Raw genomic sequence first — 24,829 nt, 5'->3', positions numbered from 1 at the left:
ATTTCCTACACATTATAGAAAGCATTTTGTTAACTAAAGCTTTATCCATTGTCAATATGGTGAGGGGTGTGATGGTTAAAAAAAAGTGCGAGTCTTTGAGATCAAGCCTTTTCTTGTTTTAAATATTATATACATCATTCATTTTAATAAAATCTGTACTAAACAAGTCAATAACACTATTTAGTGTAGTAGACTTTGGATAAATTGTTTTGAAAATACTTTTAACTATTATATTGATCATAGAACCTAGAAAGCAAAATTATTATGAAGCACATGGGATTTTAATCCAATTATATTAGTTTCCTTAATATCTAATCATATCAACTATTCAGATTTTTAAAAGTAAATATAGCAAAAATAATTTTTCAAACATTTTCCTGTAGGAGTTTACATCTGATTTAATTAATATAAATTTAAAATAATTATATTAAACTGATACTAATCATACCTCATGGTTGGTTTAACTTACAGCTATGCATTACATATTTCAAACATTCCTTGTCGTATACATGAAGATATCCTTTTTTGTCATTAGAGTATATATAAAGTCTAAAGCTTGTTTTTAGCACCAACATTTTGTCTTCATTGCTGATTAACGGGACTTCAGATGAAGCACTTTTCAAATAACTCATTTATCTTTACAGCATGTTTGTAAGGAAGATGTGAGATATCTGCATTACAGCCAAGAAAGAGGCATTAATAATAGACTGACTTTGGTTTTTGTGTTTGTATTTTATTTTTTAATTATTTTCTTTGGAAAAAAATTCAAGGTAATTTATACATAGAATAGTATAAATGAACCCATTTGTACTCTCACACATTGCCCCCACATTAGATATATTTTGAAGCAAATCCTAGAGACCATATCATTTTACTTGTAAATATTCCAGTTGTCACACTTAAGAAAATTTATGGTTTTATATATAAGTTGTCATATGTAGATATAATTATATGTAGTTAATATATCGTTAAAAATCCAGGCAGTCTTTAAGATCCCTAGTCTCAATTTTTGTCAGTTTTTGAGTTAGGATCCAAATAAGGGCCACATATTATGGTTGATTGGTTAGGTCTTTTAAGTCTCTTTAGAAAAAGGAATGCTCATACATTGTTGGTGGGGGTGTAAATTAGTTCAGCCATTGTGAAAGACAGTGTGTTGATTCCTCAAAGACCTAAAGACAGATACCATTCGACCCAGCAATCCCATTACTGGGTATATACCCAAAAGAATATAAATCATTCTATTATAAAGACACATGCACACATATTTTCATTGCAGCACCATTCACAGTAGCAAAGACATGGAATCAACCTAAATGCCCATCAGTGGTGGGCTGGATCAAGAAAATGTGGTACACATATACCATGGAATGCTCTGCAGCCATAAAAATGAACTAGATCATGTCCTTTGCAAGGACATAGATGGAGCTGGAGGCCATTATCCTTAGCAAACTAACACAGGAACAGAAAACCAAATACCACATTTTCTCACTTATAAGTGAGAGCTAAATGATGAGAACACATGGACATATAGAGGGTAACAACACACTCTGAGGCCTATCGGAGAGTGTGGAGGGTGGGAAGAGGGAGATCAGGAAAAATAACTAGGCTTAATACCTGGGTGATTAAATAATCTTTACAGTAGACCCCCATGACACAAGTTTACCTATGTAACAAACCTGCACTTGTACCCCTGAACTTAAAAGTTTAACAATAATAATAATAATAATGAATATGTTGGCTTATGTTCACTCACACCTCTAACTCCCCACTTCAAACACACACACACACACACACCATAGACAATTTATTTGCTGAAGAAATTGATCTTTTATCCTGCAGGGTTTTTCCATAGTCCGGATTTTTCTAGTTGCATACCTGGGTTGCCATTTTTCTTTTCTTCTTCTTTTTTTTTTGAGATGGAGTTTCGCTCATGTTGCCCAGGCTGGAGAGCAGTGGAGCAATCTCGGCTTATTGCAACCTCTGCTTCCCAAGTTTAAGCGATTCTCCTGCCTCAGCCTCCCGGGTAGCTGGGATTACAGGCATGCGCCACCACACCCAGCTAATTTTGTATTTTTAGTAGAGATGGGGTTTCTCCGCGTTGGTCAGGCTGGTCTCGAACTCCCGACCTCAAGTGATCCACCTGCCTCTGCCTCCCAAAGTGCTGGGATTACTGGCATGAGCCACCGCACCCAGCCTGCCTTTTTTCTTATATTTTTGGATCATATTCAGATTTGTTGGTTGGTTAGTAAGAATACATTTTAGGAAGGGTCATATACTTTCATCAAGAAGCATATCATATATCTAGGTCTTCCACTCATCTTAACAACCACTGATGAGCATTGTTTTAGATCCTTTATTTCATTAAGGATTACAAACTGGTAGTATTTATACATTCCTTGTAGCTGGAATGCCTCTACTTCATCAGCTATTTGATTACCCTGAAGTACAATTCTTATAGGGAAGACAGGAAAAGTGCTTGGGGTTTTTTTTGTTTTTTTGTTTGTTTGTTTGCTTGTTTGTTTTTTCCCATTTATATGTCAGTTACCAAAACAATGAGATAGTTTCCTACCATCTTTCACAGGTGACCAATGAGTTCGTTTTTAAATATCGTTATGAATTTTTGGATTTAAATACATGTCATGTGTCTGTCCATTGCCATTGCTATTCTAATCAATGTTCTAATCAATGTCCAATGTTTGACTAGTAGAAGCCCCTTCGAGTTGACTCTTGAATCCTTTTGACATAACCCTAGGAATCTTAGATTTCTGATAGGACAAGATGTTCCAGAATCGTCTTATACATTTCCTGGCCCAGGCTGAGAGTCAGCCATTTATTTGAAAAGCTCTGATGTTTTTAGTAAAGAGTATTTAGAGACCATAATCTGGGTGCATTTTTTATGGTCGTATAGTCAAAAGTAACATATATAATTTATAAATCTAGTCCTGATCTAGTAATTTTCCACGTATATGGAAATGAAGAGGAGGAAGTACAGTTTTAATTCAAAATAATAATTTTAAAAAACCTAAATGAAACTTTCCTGTGACTTTAGAGTTTATATTTTATTACAAAATTGACTTCCCAGTTTATGTTTTTATTGACTTCACTTGGCATTCTCTAGGTAACAACACCATCTCATGGAGTGAAAAATTGCAGACTGACGAAAAGCAAATCCAGCTACAGATTAAAATTACACAGTGAATAATCTCAAATCTATTTACAAATCAAGAAAAGTTGACTATAAAACCTCCTAGATAATTGAAGTTTTGAGATTAGCAAAAACAATACAGGAAACGCTGGGCTTAATAGAATAATTCTCACAGAACATGTTTCCTCATAAAGAATTGGATTGGAGATTATTTCTAGGATCTGGGTCTATCAATACAAAACTTTTTAATCATTATTTGAGTTGTTCTTTTCCTGTTTCATTTGTTTATTCTTTAAATGTTTTTTAGCCATTTACTGAGTACTAGGCAATATTTTAGGTGGCAGAAATATGGGGGGGAGGCAAGGAATTACCAAGTTCCTTGTTTTCATACCCTAAGAGGAGTCACTTATATAAACACATAAGCCCATAAATAACAGTCCTAAAATTCACCTTAGTGTTTTCTAATCACTTCCTTTTTTGAGAATTGAAGACGTGAGAACTATTGTTGATATTTTTCCACAGTGAAAAAACAGCTTGCATGAACTTTCTGACACTCTAAGAAACTTTACTTGTATTAATCACTTTGTCTTCAACACGCATTTTTTTGATTAAAAGTTTTCCATTAAATTATTTTGGATGATAACATATAGAAGTTAATTCAAATTCTGCATTTCATTTGCACCTTTCAGAAACCTCTGATGTTTTAAAAATGTAGTGATATTTATGGCTACCAGAATTAATGGAGTATATACAGTAGTATTTATATATTTTTGCATTATATTCTCTTAGAAGGATATAAATGATTGAGTTCATCAGATTTTCTATGTAGTGGTTTCATATGAAATGATACCTTGGTAAAAATATCCAAATTCATCTATAAAAATCAAATTTCCCTTATTTAAAGATTGAATCCACTTTAATCCTTTATACAAAAAGTAGTCAGAAATGTTTATTAAAATGGAATTGGTGGAGGGAAGCACAATTTCAGTAACAAGAATACTTTTTATTTTATTTTATTTTGTAACACAATAGAGGGCTTTTCCCCTACTATGATTTAACCTTCAATTAGTCTGATAAGAGTAGCATATCAAAGATTCTTCCTAGAGCTTAAGTCATTCTCTGCTTGTGATTATAAGCTTTATATTTACAGTGGATGATTAGGTGCATCGTTGAGCTCGAAGGATACCATTTAGGGCAAAATTTGTTACATAATAAAAATAATTACTTAAAAGAACTAATTCACAAAGTTTATTACCAAGACATAGAAGTGTAAAAAGACTCTATTATGATAAAATTAAGATACTGGGCGTATAGTCAAAAGTAACATATATAATTTATAATTTTATACTCTATTATGGTAAAATTAAGGTTACAGTCCTCTAAAGACCCTCACATTCCTAGATTTCTACTGTGACAGGATAGACTGTCTCTAAGATGGTTAATGATTGTTATATTTTGTGATACTCTAAAGGTTCAAAGTTATGTTGCTGCTTTATACAACATACATTTTTCCCCTGCGGTGTTTGAATAAGAATTTATTCCTTCAGAAGGGAATTCCTTGTGTAGTATATATGGTGTTCACCTGCCTGTATTTATCCATTTTTCAGGGAATGGATAGCTTTTCTTCCTAACCCTGCTACTTCTGTAATGACTACATAATATCCATATTGTATGTATATGTAGGTTTTGGTGTGTGACTGTATAGCCTCTCTTCACACTTTACTCAGTGAAGAATTTCTTTCTATTCTTAATCAGCCTTTATTACTACCAGCCAAAATATTATTGTCACACATTACAGTAGGCTTAACCATGATTCTCTTGAACCACTATGTACAGTGCAGTAGCCACTATCCTGGAGTGACTGTTAGACACTTACAATATGGCTGGTCCAGATCGAGATGTGCTGTAAGTGTAAAATACAAACTGGATTTTGAAGGCTTAGTATGAAAGCCTTCAACATATTTCAGATATGCTGAGTTACATGAAATACATCGTTAAATTAATTTCAGGAGTTTCTTTTTACTTATTGTGGTTTTTAGAAAATTTTCAATTACATATGTGGCTCACATTGTACTTATACTGGACAGCATTGCCCTAGAATAGTGTAAGTGAGTCATTATCTAGGCATCAAATCTCTATCTTTGTGTAATAGATAGTTCTAGTACAGACTTTATCCCCCAATATTCCTTGGTCAAAGCCACATGTAGTTGCCAGCTTACCATGTGGCATGGCTGTGCCTGTGTGTGACTTGGGAATAGACTTCTCAGAATCTTCTAAGTATAGAATCAATAAGTGTCATCATAATAGCATTCTAGTATCACTCAGAAAAAAGGTACTGTCAGCGTGAATGAAACCATTGTCCTTGTGGTAGTGTTGTACTTAGCACTTTAAAAATAATTTAAACATTATAAAGATTATATTATTTTATGGATCTTTAGCTATGAACTTTGTAAATGAACATTACGTACAAAATAAATGTTAATGAGGAAAACCTGTTTTGCTACAGTAAACACTAAGTTACGGTTTTACTGCTTTAACTGATAGCACTAGATATTATGCATGAATATTAGAATAAGAAACATACTTTACTGATTCTTCTGTTTTATTAATTTGAAATATGGTTAACATGTAATCCACATTACAGCTATGACATGCTGTACTTGTTTTATTGGAAATTTTAAGATGTATATAAAAGACAGTAAACTTCCACTTAAACTGAGATAGATCAAAACAGGGGTTATGTTTTAATCTCATGTAATTTAGCATAAGTGCTATATATAGCATAATTTAAGACATTATTCAGTATTTTATATAAAGCATTCTTTTTTAAAAACCTAGATTGGAGTTTGAATATAAAAAATTCTCAAAATTACATGTTTTAAATTTCAAATGATCAGCAATAAGATTATGGTTACATCAGGTATAAATATGGTAGCTAAGCAATAAAACATTTGTTTGATCATTACAGAAATTTTCTCATGCAAAACCCCAATTTTTTTCTTAATTTTTAGGAAACCAGAATCCGGGCAATGGATAAGGATGCCAAGAAAAGAATCCATAATTTCTCTGTCATCAATCCTGTTCCTGGACAAGCTATAACTCAGATTTTTGCAGTTGACAATAGAGAAGATCTTCAGAAGTGGATGGAAGCCTTCTGGCAGCATTTCTTTGATCTTAGTAAATAGATATTTGGATTTTTTTAGTTGTGTATTTATGTAGCCTAAAAGGATGTGCACAGCAGTCTTAAAATTGTAATCTTAGAGTTTGTAGCAAAAATTTTTTATGTTCTTGAAAGAATGGTAGTATATCATCAATGCACTGATGCTTCTTTCTGTCAATCTCTTTCCAGTGCCTGACTATTGTATAGTATACGTTTGGATTCTAGCATCTCTACCTCCTACTTTTTGAAGCTCCCTCTGGTCACTAAAACAACCAGACCGTATTCTCTCAAAATGTTAGGATTTAACTGTTGAAGGCAATGTGTTTGATCCAAGGGATAAGAAGCCATTTGAGGAACAAAAAACTTTTCCAGGATAATGATGATCCTAAAATATTGAAACATTCAGGAGTCTCACTTTGTAGCCTTCCCTTAACTCCAGATTCGTTATCATCTTCTTGGACATCATCCAGACAGGTTTCTTTTTAAACCACACACATAGGATTTTCTCATCTCAATAATACAGTCCAATGACATGGACATAAAAACAATGTATGGTAATGTAATAGGGCTCTAGTGTATAAAATATATGAGGTTCTAATATTTCTCGAGGAATTTTATCAACAGGAAAATACTGAAATCGTAACAGTTCTTTGTGTTTACTGACAATAAGTCAAACAGCATATTATCATTATATTGAAAACGTAGAATGTTGATAATGTCTGTTTCTGATCAAACAAAGCCTACTGATAGATACTACCAGTATTTTGTCTACTGAATGCTATTCCATAGAAAGTTGAGACATTTCCAAAAAAGGAAAATTATTTCTGCAACTCATGGAAATAATCCTAGGGACAGACATTTTAGGAATTCTGTTTTCTGGAGCACTATGAGGAAGAGTTAATACTTGCAGCCCTCAAGTTAGAAGTTGGGTAAGAGGCAAGAAAGGGATCTAAATTTATGGATTATTTCCCATATAACAGATTATTTCATTTATTTCTCATAACACTCCTGTGAGGTAGAAATTATTTCCCTTTGCTCTGAAGATGAGAAAACTTAGGCCTGAAGAGGTTTCTGGTTCACAGCATCGAACTAGAGGATTCCCTCCATGGCCTTCTTGGATTGTTTAGGACTTGTTTTCCTTAAGTATCATCCCTAGACACTCAATAAATGTTCAAATATTCATTTCATGCTTATCAGCGTGTACCACATTTATTTAGTTAAAATTTTCAGGCCAGGCACGGTGGCTCACGCCTGTAATCCCAGCACTCTGGGAGGCCGAGGCAGGCGGATCACCTGAAGTCAGGAGTTTGAGACCAGCCTGACCAACATGGTAAAACCCCGTATCTACTAAAAATACAAAAATTAGCCAGGCGTGGTGGCACGTGCCTGTAGTCCCAGCTACTTGGGAGGCTGAGGCAGGAGAATTGCTTGAAGCCAGGAGGCGGAGGTTGCAGTGAGCCAAGATCTCACCTGTATACTCCAACCTGGGCGATAGAGCAAGACTCTTGTCTTTAAAAAAAAAAAAAAATTCAGCAGATCTCAGGTGTATAACTTAAAAGACAAGAAATTCCTTGCTTTTGCTAATCATAGCTAAAACTTTAACCATTTTACTAAATGTTCTGTCTTAGAGAATCCGTCTTATAAATGACTATCTTATTTTTAGAAATGATTTTGATATTTTTATTTGTTTTATTTTTATTTTTATTTTTTGAGATGGAGTTTCGCTCTTCTTGCCCAGGCTGGAGTGCAATGGCGCAATCTTGGCTCACCGCAACCTCTGCCTCCTGGGTTCAAGTGATTCTCCTGCCTCAGTCTCCCTAGTAGCTGGGATTACAGGCATGTGCCACCACGCCCAGCTAATATTGTATTTTTAGTAGAGACGGGATTTCTCCATGTTGGTCAGGCTGGTCTCAAACTCCAGACCTCAGGTGATCCGCCCACCTTGACCCCCCAAAGTGCTGGGATTACAGGTGTGAGCCACCGCACCCAGCTATTTTATAATTGTTATGTGCATAAAAACAGGAGGAGAGGTAAATGAAGGTGATAATACCAGAATCTTGTAGTCTAGATATCAACTACTATTAGATGATCATCTCATGCTTTCGTTCTCTAGATTATGTGAAATAATTTATCATGCTGAAATGGAGATTTGAAGGAATAAGAACCTCATGACATTTTTGTACTGTCAACATAATAAGGAAGTGATGACAACTTGGTTCTCGGGTCTGGTTACATTTTTGGTATTTAATGCTTTTTTGCATAAAAACTGCCAACCTATGTAATTTTTAAAGTACAAATTCTATTACATTTGTACTTCAAAATTCAGAATTCATTGTGTATGGATATATGAAGCAAAGATGGAGGTATTTATACCATACTAAAAATTTGACTTGTACTTTAAAATTTTAACTTTCCTAGTGACAGGTGCAACCTCTTGTGATCCTGGTTGAAGTATGGTATGTAGAAGAAAGTACAGGATAGGTATTCAGGGCAGAATAAAGTAAGAGAAATTTAATATTGAGAGCAAATTTCAATTATTTGACTCTATTTAAGAATAGAAAACCAGGAAGGTGAGATAATTAGAACTCAGGAGGAAACACTTATGGAAGTAGATCTGTTTAGCCCGGGGAAGAATAGCCTCGGGTGGATGTTGGTGGGCAAGGGGGATGTAATAGCTATTTTTAACATTTGTGAGTTAACAATCATGTAAAAGAGGAGTGACACATGTTCTGGATGGTCAATAGGAGTGGAGCAAAGAATGGTAGGTCAAAGATAGAGAAAATTAAGGTAGATCTGGAACATTAAATTTTTAAAAAATATTTAACAATATAAATATTGAGTTACATTAGGAGCTTAGCATAAAAAATTATTTTGACTGGGAACACTATAACAGTAAATGGTATTTTAGGAAACATCTTCAATATATAAATTGTTATGTGAACAAAACATACCCATTTAATATTTCATATTGCGCCCTTGTTTTCATGTTAGCATATTGGCTATCATGTATAGCTATGCATAGAGATTTATTTGCTGGCAAAATAAATGTTTCAATCGTAAAGTCTTGACCCATGAACACGTTTATACCTCTGACTTTAGTAACACGTGAAATAATGTGGCATTATATTCCAGTTTTCATTGTAACTCATATTCTGCTACTAGTTTAACAATGAAATGCTTTCATTTATCGATATAGAGGAAATACTGTACTTTATAAAAGTTTTTCTAAGAATGTGACAGAAACGTGTGCCAGTTTGAAGTGTTTCATTATTTTTCCATTAGATATGGGTTTTTTTCCTGCCCCTAAGAAGAAAAAAACTGGCTCTTATATATTTATCTATAAAAGGAAGTGTGGGGAGGAGTAAGTTATCAGATCTCAGATCCTACTAGATGTACATTCTAGAGATCAACCTTTGAAGCCTTGTACTCAAGAATTTATTCCCTTTATCAGTTGCTATGTGGCTTATTTTGAAATTTTTATCATATTCTGTGCTTAGCATCATAATAAAACATACTGAAAGGCTTTTTTATGTTTCTTAACTAATGGTGGTGGATTTTTAATTTATGCGTATATTATCATATTACTATGATAGTATATTCAACTACAAACAACAAAAATGAGTAATTTTACTAAACATGAAGTGTCCTTAGTTTTTAAGTCACAGAAAATAATCAAGTTGGATATGAAATATGGATATACAACATAGGTGTATTACATTTACTTTTCTATTGGTATAAGATAGGCTATAAGAACGTGAACCTCAGTAACTAACTCTTATAAAATTAATATACAGATACGTAGGAACTAGCATAGTTGCTATCCAGCATGCAGGTGCACAATAAGTATGAAAAGATTAAATTTTTAGACATCACTCAGGAGAAATCTAAAAAATTTAAGATTAAAATAGTGTGAAACATAATTAAAATAAAAATTAATGTCCACACTCAAATTTTAACTTAATAGTTGAAAGATTTTATTCAAGACTATTTTTTTCTTATTCCAAATGCCTTTATTTAATGTGTCCTTCCTAAAACAAATTAGACTCAGAATTTTATTGGGTGATATGACTTTATAATAATAGGTTTTTATATACCTTTTAAAACCTAAATGAAAATACAGTGTTTTTCTAGAGTTAAATGATTTTGAAAAGCATGATAATCATCTTAAAGGGACAGTTGTTAAATAAATAATTTTTATTTCTTAATCAAAATTTTCATAGTTAAAACCATTTTTGAAAACCTCACTCCTTTATGTTTTTTTCTATTTCCTTCTAGGTAACTATATTTCAGTTGATTGTTTAACCTTTCAACATCTTGAATACTTAATGTTTACTATTCAAAAGAAGAAAACCCTTCCCAAACTTTTGCAATAAATAGAAATTTTAAAGTAGTTATTAACCATTTAGTGAAATAGGATAGTATTTAATAGCCTAGAGATTTTAGCCTAGTGTCTTTGCATAGAAGTACTTCTTTTTCTTTCTTTTTTTTTTTTTTTTTTGAGACGGAGTCTCCCTCTGTTGCCCAGTCTGGAGTGCAGTGGTGCAATCTCGGCTCATTGTAACCTCTGCCTCCCGAGTTCAAGTGATCCTCCTGCGTCAGCCTCCCAAGTAGCGGGGACTACAGCCACCTGCCACCATACCCAGCTAATTTTTGTATTTTTAGTAGAGAAGGGGTTTCCCCATGTTGGCCAGGCTGGTCAAGACTCCTGACCTCAGGTGATCTGCCCACCTAGGCCTTCCAACTTGCTGGGATTACAGGCATGAGCCACCGTGCCCGGCCAAACTTTATTTTTTAAATAGATTACTTTTATGTTCAGAACTGGACTTTGAAATTATGGATAGTATTAGGTTTTTCTGCAAGCCTCCCTTAAGGCAGTGCTTTATGTATAAATTCACTGATTTTTATTCAAAGCAAAAATGTATTGCTATCTATTAAAAATGAAATATATATCTTCACATTTATGTTTTAAACTAGTCTACCTTTTTTCTGTCTGTCTTAGGCCAATGGAAGCACTGTTGTGAAGAACTTATGAAAATTGAGATTATGTCACCACGGAAACCACCTTTGTTCTTGACAAAAGAGGCAACCTCAGTCTACCATGATATGAGTAAGTGGGGTTTGTCTTTTCTAAGCTGCAGGATAACAAAAACAACATTGTCCATACTGAAGCAGCTTATTCTATTGACATTAAAATGCTAAAATTTTCAGGGCACAATCAAAATGAATGAAAAAAGACTGATTATAGACTAAGGAACTCATGTTTAATAGATGAATTAATACAAAATAATGAATACACATTTTTTCATAGTCTGAATGCTTAAGATCAGACAAAAAATTTAAGGCTTAAAATGAGTAAAGGTGCACTGAAAATAAATATTAGCTGAGTAGCTGATGAAAATTCTGAAAATAAACACTTGCACATTCTAAAATGTAATCATGTTCAGTAATTTTTTTCTGTATTTTATTAAATTTGTTTTCAAGTAGTGTTGATAGATGCATATTAATGAATGGAAGCTTTCATCTCTCGCCAGAAAAAAAAATTGGTTAAGTTTAATACTTTGGAAAATTTTAAATTTCTAGACTCACTAATATTCAATTTCCCACACCTTGAAGGGTGTTTTTTTTTGTGCCGTTGCCTCAGTAAATAATGTTGTGAACAAGTGCAAGTCAGTCTAAATTCTGTTTAATTTGCCACTAATGTTCCTGTACTTACATTCACTTTAAAATGTCAGGTTAAAAATGATACATTTGGGTTCACACGTTTTAAAATACCAGTAATTTATTTAATAGAGATTTATCTCTGTTCTTTTATTTTTCCCAAGGAAAGTTTCACCCACCACCCTTATTACCAAAGTGGTATGAGGGCTTTACTCTGTTTTCCTGGGTTTTTGGTTTTAAGCATTTTCCCTTTTAACAGAGACTTTGCTGGTCTACAGGAAAGAATACTCATCCAAATGCAGTCATCCTAATATATATCTAGCTTTTGTAAAAAAGGAAATCTCTTACCTAGCAGTCAGAATAAGGTTTTAAATCCAGGAAATGTTATCTCATAAATACTTAATCTATAGAATTTTTTAGAAAACTCATATAACTCCACTTCTTTGAAAGATGGATTTTGCTAATCTATATAGGAATATATTTATACATGTGTATGTATTATGTAAATTATATGTATGTTATATATGTTTTATATACTATATTATGTGTATGTTTATATATATAATGTATGATTAGTTCAGCACATGATCTTTTTAGTTCTGATGGTGTGGTTATTTTTACAAGTGAACGTTTTCCTTATCATAGTCTTTGATGACCATTGTATATAGCATATTGGTTTGGAAAAGAACTTATTCAGATAAAGTGCATACTGCTTTTGAATTTTTCCATGTTTTTTTTTCTTAAAATTATTATAGGCATTGATTCACCTATGAAACTTGAAAGTTTAACGGATATAATACAAAAAAAAATTGAAGAGACAAATGGGCAGTTCCTTATTGGTCAGCATGAAGAATCCTTACCACCTCCTTGGGCCACACTCTTTGATGGTAACCATCAAATGGTCATCCAGAAAAAGGTACTGTCTCCTGCAAGTGAGCCATTACATGATGAAAAAGGGAAAAAGAGACAAGCTCCCCTTCCTCCTTCTGATAAACTTCCATTCAGCTTAAAATCACAGAGTAACACAGATCAATTGGTTAAGGACAACTGGGGAAAAACAAGTGTATCTCAGACATCGTCTTTGGATACCAAACTATCAACTCTAATGCATCACTTACAGAAACCAATGGCTGCTCCTCGAAAACTTCTGCCTGCCAGGAGAAATAGATTAAGTGATGGTAAGCACACAGACACTAAAACCAATTTTGAAGCCAAGCCAGTGCCAGCTCCAAGGCAGAAATCCATCAAAGACATTCTGGACCCTAGATCATGGCTGCAGGCACAAGTATAGAAAACTCTTAATGATAAAACATTTAACAAAATCTATAACTGTGAAGCTTAATTCAGAGGCATTATAGAATAATGTGTAATTATATAGGTAAATATAGTGATTTATACCAATAATTAATAAGCTATTAGGTATAGAAAAACATTTTGTAATGAAGAAGTGGATTTCTCTTTTACTCCTGATTTGCAGAATGTAAGTGATTTCTCCAGCAGTGTGCAAGAGGCAGTTTCTAGACAATATCCTAATTGTTGGAAGGGTTAATTTATTCCTGAATTAGTACCAGGCAGTGAATAAGCCCTAGGCAGAATAAAGCATTAAAATTTCTTTTGGGGAGAGACTGTCTAGTAATTTAAAATGTGTTAAATATGAGCCATATTCTCATTGTGAGAATTTTAATACTAATGGAATGTTTCAAAGGTTTTATTCAAACCACAAATTATAGAATCCACCCAAGAAAATTTTCTTCTTAGCATTCTGGAATTCTCATCTAATGGTTCACTGGCTCTCATCTGTTGTTTAACTCACTAGTTTATAGGCCTGACCTTTTAAATTCCTGGGATAAATTTTAGAATATTAAATTCTTCATCTTTAAAGGGAATTTGTAATGTGCTATTCAAACTTGTTTCCTTGATGAGCCCTGAAATACTGTTGACATTAACTTTCATAAATGAAGCATAACACTTACTAGTTTAGAGAAATGGTAGATGAAATGCTCTTTACATTCAATTTTCTGTGTGTGGTGCTAATTTCCATTGTGACTTTGGAATTTAGGGAAGTGAGTAGCTGATCAACACCTTAAAATTCATTTAATACTTATTTAAAAAGGAGATGAGAGATTCAAAAATATCAGAAAAGTTGGCCATGGTAAATAATTTTCAGAATTCTTTTTTAAAATTTTAATTAGATTTCCTTTTCCTAGTAAGAGTTGATGTCTGCTAGTGGTATTTTTCATTAAATGTCATATTCTTACAACAATGACATTGGAATCATTTCCATAGGAGGTAATTTCCATAGCAACTAATCATAGTGACCCAAACAGGATTATAAAGTCAAGTGAGGAATAAATAGCAGAAAAATACCTTAAAGGAACAAAAAATCCATTTTTTATAATAATGCTTTTTGTAAACAAGAGCAGAACAGTTTTAAAAATCTAATTAGAATTTCCAAATAAAACAGTTTCCATAAGGTGTCAGCAACAGCACTAAAAATCTCAAATCACACTGAACCCTAAATGTCATTGCAAGAAATAAAAATTTAAGAATTAAATTGCTGCCCTGTGTATAATCTCTTGAGATCTTTTTAAAGCTAGCAAGAACTCTATTTGGATGAGAACTACATTATTATAAAACAAAATGAACACTTGACCAAAAAACCACATTAATTTAAATGGAGCCTTTCATTATTTTCAGATAGCAGGGTCTTTTTCATTTATAGAGAATGATGTAACTGCCAGGACACTTTTGTGTTTGCCCAGGACTCCTAGTAAGAATTGAATCTTGAGGGAGTAATGATAACAAAAGGTTTCTTGTGACTGGTAACATCAGGACAGACACAGTTTTTGGTGAGGAGAAAATACTATATGCCTGCTTGATAGCATGTAGAGATCATCACATGTATGGAAACCTTAAAAAGTAAACTTATTTTTTCTAACTAGAAGGCTCTCATAAGTTTCTGTTATGATTGCCATTTCAATAAATGACATTAAAAATCTAAAGGATATTATTGTTTGAATTTTGGGGTTATTTTTTAAAACTTCATTGCTGTTTTTGACAGCATTTGTGACTGTCATTGCCACTAAATTATTGAGCTAGAAGATGCTGCAGGGAAAATTGTTTTGAAGCTGGCATCTAAGCATTCTTTTTTTTTCCTAGTTGATGCCTTCCTTTATTACAAATCAGTATTAAAACTTCCAGATTATATTCTTGTCATTTTTCCTCATGCAGATAACAGCAGGAAGGACTTAAGGTGTATAAGAAAAAGAAAGTATTCATACAGAAATTACCTAGCAGTTTTTCCCTCAGAGTAGAACTTTGAAACAGGACTTGAAGCCCTTTTTACCTAGAACCATTTAAAAGCCTGAGCAAGGACCACCACCCCCTCCCCACCAAATTATTCGGTCTCTTTCTGGGGGGCCCAGCTTACTGTATGTTACAAGTCTTTGAAATGGGTCTGGTGTCTTCAGCTCCTGAAATGCTAATTTACCCCTTACCTAAGGAGTGTAGTTATAATACAAAGTTGGTTTCCTTCCTTCCTTCCTTCCTTCCTTCCTTCCTTCCTTCCTTCCTTCCCTCCTTCCCTCCGTCCGTCCCTCCTTCCCTCCTTCCCGCCTTCCTTCCTTTTTGTTTTTGTTTCTTTCTCTGGCCCCCTGTCCTCTCTCTCTGTCTCATCCCCTTTTCCCACTTTCCTTCTGTCTCTCCTTCCTCCCTTCCTTTACAGTTTAAAAAAAAAATCTAAAAATAGTTAAGCACTGTGTCAAAGAGTGTTTCAAAAGAATTGTTTGTTTTCTCATTTCTTAAACCAGAAGTTTATGACAAATAAATATGCCATGTAATATGAAAGCTGCTTCAGCTTTTTATGAGCTTTCACATTCCTTGTTTGTCCTTTTAATTTGTTTCTTGATATATGAAGACTATAAACTTGAAACAAAGAGTTAGCTGTCAGCTCTTGATAATATAATTGGGGAAACAGAATAGATATTTTATGATATGATAATTCTGATGATCTAAAGATAATGTCTTAGACAATTACCTTTACATTTCAAGCTCTGGGATATAAATTACGTAGTCAGCATTAAGATAGTATTATTTTTAATTGCTACTAAGTGGTAACTTTTGTATTTTAATATCTTGCAAGGGCAAAGAAGGCATTTTTAAAATTCTAAATGCACACCTCCTAAGGTAAATAGTCTTTCAAAAATATCAGGCATGCCAACTCTTGCTGAGTTTTGTTAAATCCTCCTTAACTGTCTGCAGTGCCCCCTGACTTCTTTTAAATGGATGTGAATATATGTGGAAAACTAAATCCATTTATTATAAATGCCTTATCTTTACCCTTTGGGATCTTACTAAATGCATTTTACCTGCTACTATTTATTAAAAATGGAAGCTGTCTTGAATTAGAGATACCTCACGTAAGGTAGGTTAAGCAGTCAAGTATTTCTTTAGGCTTATGTTCAGCACCTCAGCCCCCTACTGAGAAGTTAATTAATTCAGTCCAAAATGAAATTGTAGGGCAGTTTGGTGCAATTTATGTTAAATGTCATTTGAATGTAATCACCTGTGTTACCACGAATGAGGCACAGCTATACTACATGGACACAGTACTGCATTGCACCATGAGCAAGAACTGCTCTGCAAGAAAAATATCTGTCCCTGTGGTCTGAATTTATCAAAACTCATTTTCTTGTTAAAGAGTGAATTATTGAATAGTAATTAAACTTTAACTGATGACCATTTATATTCTAGTAGCTATCTTCACTGTTAGTCTTAAATTATAATGTAAAGTTGACATTTTCCCCTTACATTTCAAAGGCATCACTATTTTTAAATGTTTACATATGTTTACATGTTTGTGTGCAACTGCTTCATTGCTATTAATAGTTAAATGAAATCTGCTTATTCTGGATCATAGATGTTCTTAGTTAACTCTGGGAAAGATGTTACCTTTGGGTTTTTAAAAGACAAGTCATCATTTGAAAATATATTAGGGTGTGTTGATTTTCTGACATGCTTGTGTAATTGGCTTTGTTTATAATTTTTATTTTTTAATATGGGTCAGACTTTTGGATTAAAAAGTATTATATCATGGACATACATTTTTTAAAGTACCAAAGGTATTTGGTAAGCAAGCCCAAGTCATGTAATTGAAACTTCTGTACATTAAAAGAACTGATTCATGAAGACGTTTTCTAACTTTTTCTCTTTAAGTGCTCCTCTAGACTAGACTGATTGAAGTAGACAGTGTGGTGGAATCAGTTTAATCAGAAAAAGACATACCAAGTAGCTGGTGCTAATTATTATAAGACTAACATTCTGATAAGCCATGGTATAATTAATATTATTAAAATGTTTACATATAATCCTTCTTAAAGTATACTCTTTTAAAAATCCATTGACATAAGCTTACTTTTAGTTTAGTGATCCAGAATTTCCCCGGAGCTTAAGCCACTGCAGTAAATTAGGTACGTAGGATATTCAGTCGCTACTAGCCACAAGCAGTCTCCTTATTTTAATGTACCTCCCTCAGTACTTTATTCCTGCAGAGCGCCTCAGAGTGGGGGAGAGAAATGAGCAATCCTGGCTCAGTTGGATTATTTCAGCATTTTATTTCTAAATCTGTAGTGTGATCAGAAATATTTAAAATTAAAAAAAAACTTTACGGAGAGAGGCCTACTAATCAATGTGCTTAGAGAAACAAACTACCTTTACATTCAATTAACAACAAAAAAAGTTACAGAAATTTTAACAAACATTTTTCTTTATCTGAGTATGGGAGAAAATACTAATGCTGACACGTTTAATAATTAGGAAAGATCATTCCAGATCTCATGGAAAATTGTGTTTTAAATTCCAGCAGTTTGCTCTTGAGACATGGTAATCTCTTAATGTAACTACTAAAGGAGAGGTAGATTGAAAAGATCTTGTATATACATAATTATGTCAGATGGTTCAAGATATCAAAATAAATCGTTTTGTTGAAAATGAATACTTTTTGGTGTCTTGCTTAAAAATATTTTTATATTTTGTTTATCTACTCAAAATTATGAATGGATGCATTTTTATAGAACTTAATCTTAATAAACATTTAACTGAATTAGTTGTAGCAATTTTATAATTTTATATTAACAGGGAGAATAGTAGTAAGAGGAATTATTCACTTACCTCAAATATTAAAATGTGTGTTTTATGTATATAAAATATAATACTATAGATATAACATACATACATACATACTCATACACATAGTGTGTTAGATTCTTCAGGTATTTTCAGTTAGTTTTAAAAAATTCTTTAAAAATGTGCTTCCAATGGAGCAGAATAAAAATTTCAAATCCCCTTCCATAGTTTACAGAAACCATTACAACCCAGCTCCAACCTGCCATGCCCTACTAGGTACTTCATGCTCAGTTCCTGTGCTTGTAGGACTAGCTGTTGGCTAGGGGTCACTCTTAGCTCCTAGAAACTGTGCTCCGGCCCTTGCTAGTAGCCCCTTCGGTCTTCAAAGTCAGCAACAGTGCATCAAGCCTCCCTCATGCTTCAAATCTCTGACTATTTCAGCTGCTCCCAATTGAAGAAAGTGCTTTGCTTTTAAAGGGCTCTTATGATTAAATGAGGAATGCCCACCACGATAATTTCCCTTTTGAGTAATTCCAGGTCAACTGATTCGGAAATCCCTTTTGCATGCAATGTAATCATGGGTGTGATATCTCGTGGTCTGCATGGGTAAAGAGCCATTGAATTAGAGCCACTGGAGTGCTATTTTAGCAGGCTACCCACCACATCTTATCAGATTTTTCAAGGGCAGAAAGCATGTTTTATTGACATTTAACCCTGTCATAGTATACTGTAATGAGAGTGAGTACAGCTTATTGGGTAATATGTGTAAGATGCTATACTGTGTTAAATATTTTATATAAATTAATCATTACCATATTCTCTCAGTAGCCCCCCTTAACACACAGAAGAGTGGAAGACTTGCTCTGGGTCATATACTGCATGGTAGTTGACTATGGACTCTGGAGTTAGACTTGGGTTAAATTCTAGCTCTGTCATGACTTAGCTATATGATTTGGGGCTTTTTTTTTTTTAACCTCATTTGGGTTTTTTATTTTAATGTTTAAGATAAAAAAAAACCTTATAATATAGTTGTGTTTATTAAATAAGATAATGTATGTAACACATAGTCTAGGACCTAATACTTAAGTTCCTGCCTTGTTTCTATAGGTTGACATATAGTATGTAACACGTGTATGAAGAGGGAAGAGGATACAGCTGATAGAGACCCAACACACACACAGTAACTTAGTCACTTATAACCCCTCTCCTATTTTCATTTCTTGCTTGATGTGAACATGTTAGGCTCACAGTGCATAAAAGTTTAGGAAATACCTAAAAGTGTATCCAAATACTTATTGTTCATTGTCTCTTGAACTCTATATTTGGCACTATTGGGGTTTATAAATTAAAAGACAGCCTATTCTTAAGCTCACGTGAATTCCGGTGAGTAGAACCAATCATTAGAGACTATGGAGATGAAGCATGGTTTGACCTGCCTCCCATATATCTAACATAAATCTGTCTGGATACAAGCAATCCCTACCTGCCACTGGGAAACTTAGGTTATAAAGATTAAAAAATACATAAAACACTGTGGGCAGTATGAAAGAGTAATCAGTATTACACAATTTAGCATCTCATTTTAAGTGCTGTGAAAGATCTGTGACGGATTGAGTTAAGGCTGGGCACGGTGGCTCATGCCTATAATCCCAGTACTTTGGGAAGCCAAGGCAGGCAGATTGCTGGAGCCCAGGAGTTCAAGAGCAGCTTGGGCAGTATAGTGAAACCTTGTCTCTACAAAAAATAATAATAATTAAAACATAGACATGTGTGGTGGCACATGCCTGCAGTCCCAGCTACTTGGGAAGCTGAGGTGGGAGGATAACTTGTAACTTGAGCCGAGAGTTCCAGCTGCGATGAACTGTGATCGAGTCACTGTACTCCAGCCTGGGCAGAGTGAGACCCTGCCTCAAAAAACTAACGAGTTAAGAAGTGCAAAAGTATGTACTATGAATATCTTGCAAAGATATAAGGATTAATAATAATAGGGTTTTCAAATCTAGAAGGGATGAGTAAAATAGAAGATAATTCATCCAATGGGTTCCTGGAGGAGTTTCATTTTGCAGCATTCAAAGGGAGGTTAGTAGTCGTAGAAGTGGAAAGGAATGAATGGATAAGGCAGTTGGCTGGGCAGAAATGGAATGAGCGTATTGTGAAGTAAATTGTAGGCAAAACAAGTAGGCATGATTGAAGCAAATGTGGCAGTAGGGGAGAGATGGGATATGCTGGACCACATAAAGGACCTTGAATGCTAGTTCAAGAAAGTAAGACAGGTTAAGCTGGAATAGTTGGCATCAGAACTAGAGCTGACAGAGTTAGTAGAATGAGCACTCAGCCCCTGGCTACCATTAACTAGCCACGTTGTCTTGGACAAGGTATTTACTAACCTGTTCAACTTCCTTATTAACATTAAACAGGTGAGTAAATACTTTGTTCTAGACAACATGGCTAGTTAACAACTGGGATGGCTACTGATGTTTGTCTCAAATTGATCTAGACAGCCCGAAGTCCCTGAGTTGATGCCCTTGGAGGTGGCAACCAGTAGGGTGATGCCAAGCGAGGGAGTCTCTGGATCTCTCCTAATTTGGCCAAAGCAGCTCTAAGTTTACCTGTTTTATGTTTTAACCCCATGAGGTAGTATTTTAACAATCCCCATTTTACAGATTAGTAATTGGAGGCACAAAACAATTAAGTAACTTGCTCACAGTCTCCCAGTAAGTGGAGACAGGATTTGAACCTAATCAGTTATTGAAGAAAGTGCTCTCATCCTCAGTATACCAACAGCCTCTGATAAACGTGAAATAGCAAAAAAGCATTGAGACCAAGGTTTGCCAGAACAGCCTCCAAACTCTTTTTTCCCCAGTAATGTGGTCACTTGATGTATTCCTTTGCATTAAAGCCCTAAATGAAAATCCATTTCCTTCGCAATTAGATCCAGCCTGTATTATTCTGTGCATAATGCTTGGCCCTGGGTTGAAGGAACATTTGAGCATATGTAAACCTAGATAGACTCCACTGTCAGGCTGCAGAAAGCACTAAAAAAAATATGAATGAGAGGAAAAGATAAATTCTATCCAGAGACATCTGGGACAACTAGAAGAAGTGGTATTTGAACCAGACCTTGAAGTATGAGTTGGTTTTCATTAATTACATTTCTTTAGGTAGAAGGCAACAGAAACTAACTTAAGCTGAAAATGAAGGAAAAAAAAAGGTGGGTGAATTCATTTATTTTAAGAAAAAAAAAAAAATCTCTGTTGCCCAGCCTGGACTACAGTGGCGTGATCTTGGCTCACTGCAACCTCCCCTTCAAGCCAGGTTCAAGCCATTCTCCTCCCTCAGCCTCCCGAGTAGCTGGGACAACAGGCATGTGCCTCCATGCCCAGCTAATTTTTGTATTTTTAGTAGAGATGGGGTTTCACCATGTTAGCCAGGCTGGTCTTGAACTCCTGACCTCAGGTGATCTGCCCGCCTCAGCCTTCCAAAGTGCTGGGATTACAGACGTTTGCCACTGCACCTGGTGGGTGAGTTTATTGATAGGCTATTGGAATCACTCAGAAGACTGAAGAATGCCTAGGAAAGGTTGACAGGAAAACTCAGGGGTCCTCAGCAACATCAAGATTGAAAGAATACAGTCTGTTCCTCTCCTAGCTTGTTAGAATGGCCTTTCAGAGTCATGAGTTGGACATTCAAAATGAATCACAGAACATAATTGCCTAGAACTATGATCTCAACCAGGGGTGATTTTTTTTTGCCCACTACAAAACATTTGACTATGTCTGAGGACATTTTTTATCGTTGCAACTAGGGGCAGAAGTTGCTGCTTGTGTTGGGTGGGAAGAGACCAGGGATGCTGCTAAACATCCTGTAATACACAGGACAAGATCCCCACAACAAATAATTATCCAGCCCAAAGCATTGGTAATGCCAAAGTTGATAAACCCTGGCTTGGAATACCAAATAATTACCATCTAAAATAACAAGTGTAGTTAAAAAAAAAAAAAGGAAATATGGCAGGGCGCAGTAGCTCACGCCTGTAATCCCAGCACTTTGGGAGGCCGAGGTGGGCGGATCACAAGGTCAGGAGATCGAGATCATCCTGGCTAGCATGGTGAATCCCCCGTCTCTACTAAAAATACAAAAAATTAGCCAGGCGTGGTGGCAGGCGTCTGTAGTCCCAGCTACTCAGGAGGCTGAGGCAAGAGAATGGTGTGAACCCGGGAGGCGGAGCTTGCAGTGAGCCAAGATCGCGTCACTGCACTCCAGCCTGGGCGACAGAGCGAGACTCAGTCTCAAAAAAATAAAAAAATTTTTAAAATTTAAATATATATATACATATATAGAAAATATAGTGGGAATGAAAAGAAAGGAAAGCTCTTAGGAGACATTTGGGAAGGATTTTTGGAGGAAGTAACAGTTGAACTGGGTCTCGTAAGACGTAAGATTGATTGGGCTCCGCGGATATGGGAAAAAGCATTCTGAGCAGCAGGAACAGAATGAGCAAAGGGGTGAGAGCAGGATGGTGATTTAGAATACGTTCACGAACTCTCTGACACTCTTCCCTTCAAAGGTGGAGCTTAGTTCTCCTCCTATTGATTGTGGGCTGGACTTAGTGATTCATTTCTAACTCAGAGAATATAATGGAAGTGATACTCTGTGACACATGAGGCTAGGTCATAAAAAGATAGCACACCCTTGCTGTTTCCCTCTCTTGGATCACTCACTTAGGAGGAAGAGAGTAGCTATACTCAGACAGTCCCGGGAGAGATCCATGTGGAAAGAAACTGAGGCCTCTCACCAATAACCAGCCCCAACTTACTAGTGAGACACTTTGGCAGCAGACCCTCAAGTGTAGGCATGACTGCGACCTTATGAGAAATTCCAAGCCAGAAACGCATGGCTAAGCCGCTCCTAAATTCTTGACCTATAGTAACTGATAATAGGAAAATGAATGCATATTGTTTTAACCACTAAGTTTTGGGGTTGTTTCCATTGTAATTGATACCTTAAAAAGCATGAAAATATAGGGTCTACCTAAAAACTTGAAACTGTTTCATTTGTATATGGTTAGGGATTACTGAGAAATAAGGTTAATAAGGCAGATGTGGTCAGATCATGGATGGCCTTGAATGTCAGTCTAAAGTTTGCTTTTTTTCTGGTATGCTGAAGAAATTTGCCATATGGGCTTTAGTGGATTCAGATCACATCTCTGACAGATTCTCTCTGAGTAGTTGGGGCAGGGATAGCTACAGATAGTATTGGGGAGCATCCTCATAAATTGTATCTAGAAGAAGAAAAGCAGCCTGTAAATGCCACCACTACACGTTAAGTTCACCGAGGGCACAGGCCAGTTTTTTAGGCATGCTTTGTCAATATAAGTATGCTGAGAGAATCACACCTCACCTGACTTGATTTAAAAATTTCTAAAAAAGAAAAAAAAGTGGTTCACATATATCCAGGTCACTAATGTGACACTATTGACTTGATTTTTCTTGCCTGGCAGCTCTTTTGCAAGGGGAGGGTGACACATTAAATTGCATCCACCTGTGACATCTTAAGGTGACTGAATGTATGTAATTCTCTTCAGTACACAAAAGGAAAGGAGAGGCCTGAGGGCTCTGAAGGGTGACACAGAGGGGTGAACAGATTGAAGGGAGGAAACTTTAGGGGCTTCAGGCAAACCTCATTTACATGTGTCCAAGGACTTTGAATGGAGTCCCTGATTTCTGCTTCCCTCTGAGGACTATTCAACTGAACTTTTTCCCTATGTTTTTTCTTTTCTTTTTTTTTTTTTTTTGTAATTTGTGATGCCAAAAGTGTTCCTTAAATAGTCAGTTACGAGAACAAAGCTGCCGTCATCCCTGAATCAGTCACTCAAAGGTTATCTGGGAAATCAGAATAGTGTGTCTGGTATACTTCAACATCTTTGTTGTATTAGGCAGCAAAGCAGCCCAAGAAATTAAGTTTAGTAAAACTTTGGAATAATTTGGAGATAATAATTCCACTTTAGACCGATTTCAACCCAGATCAATTACTAAAATAAAATGCTTAGGGTGGAGAACCCAGAAAGCTTTGGACTAAATGAACCACAAGTCTTATCAACACCAGTGAAAATAGTATGTTTAATTTTTTTGCCATAAACTTCCTGGGACGCAATCAATAACTTGTACTATTAATAAAATATTTTGGGAAAAATGTACTCAACCAACTTATTGCTAGTCCTCATCATATACAGGACTCTGCTAGTTGCCTGGGCACCTGAGGATGGAGGATGAAATTAGTTGGATTTATTCATAGGGTTTAGTTCCAGTGTCAGAAAAAAAAAAAAAATGTTTTTCTGACCAGTAACCAGCAGTAAAATAACCATTGTACAATGTCATACTTTTAGCAGCAGAATTGTATTTCCAAACAATAGTTTATGTAGACTTTTAATACATAAGACAGAGCCAAGTGGAACTACTTGAGAGCGGGAAGGGGTTGAGGAGCACTTGGCCTCCCACCATGCCTCTCCCCACCCCCACCCCAGCACTCTGAGAAGCTTCTCTATAGGACACACGTCTTCTGTCAAGGGGCAGAAAGCTACTTTCCTTATTGCTTTAATCTCCTTTTCATTCCGCTACTGCGTTCTGTCTTCCTCCGTGGTTGAAAAGTCTCCATATTTGTCATCTTCAAAACGAGATAAGGTTCCCTCATCAATCTTATTTTTAGTAAATCACCAGTTTAACTCACCTTTCTTTAGCAAAACC

At 35.2% G+C, this 24,829-nt stretch overlaps 1 protein-coding gene across 1 annotated transcript in view; it reads left to right on the top strand.

The window, feature by feature from the left end:
- RTKN2 (rhotekin 2) overlaps window positions 1–13,395 on the top strand; it is a 76,963-nt gene extending 63,568 nt beyond the window's left edge. The window contains exons 10-12 of the mRNA XM_008955799.4: window positions 6,157–6,322; window positions 11,305–11,412; window positions 12,719–13,395. Coding sequence (XP_008954047.2) covers window positions 6,157–6,322; window positions 11,305–11,412; window positions 12,719–13,254 — 810 coding nt within the window. The 3' untranslated portion in view covers window positions 13,255–13,395. The remainder of the gene's footprint in view (window positions 1–6,156; window positions 6,323–11,304; window positions 11,413–12,718) is intronic.
- Window positions 13,396–24,829: the final 11,434 nt, after the last annotated feature.

The sequence above is a fragment of the Pan paniscus genome, chromosome 8, assembly GCF_029289425.2.
Source record: "Pan paniscus chromosome 8, NHGRI_mPanPan1-v2.0_pri, whole genome shotgun sequence".
Lineage (NCBI taxonomy): Eukaryota > Metazoa > Chordata > Mammalia > Primates > Hominidae > Pan > Pan paniscus.
This window is presented reverse-complemented; position numbering and strand designations above follow the sequence as displayed.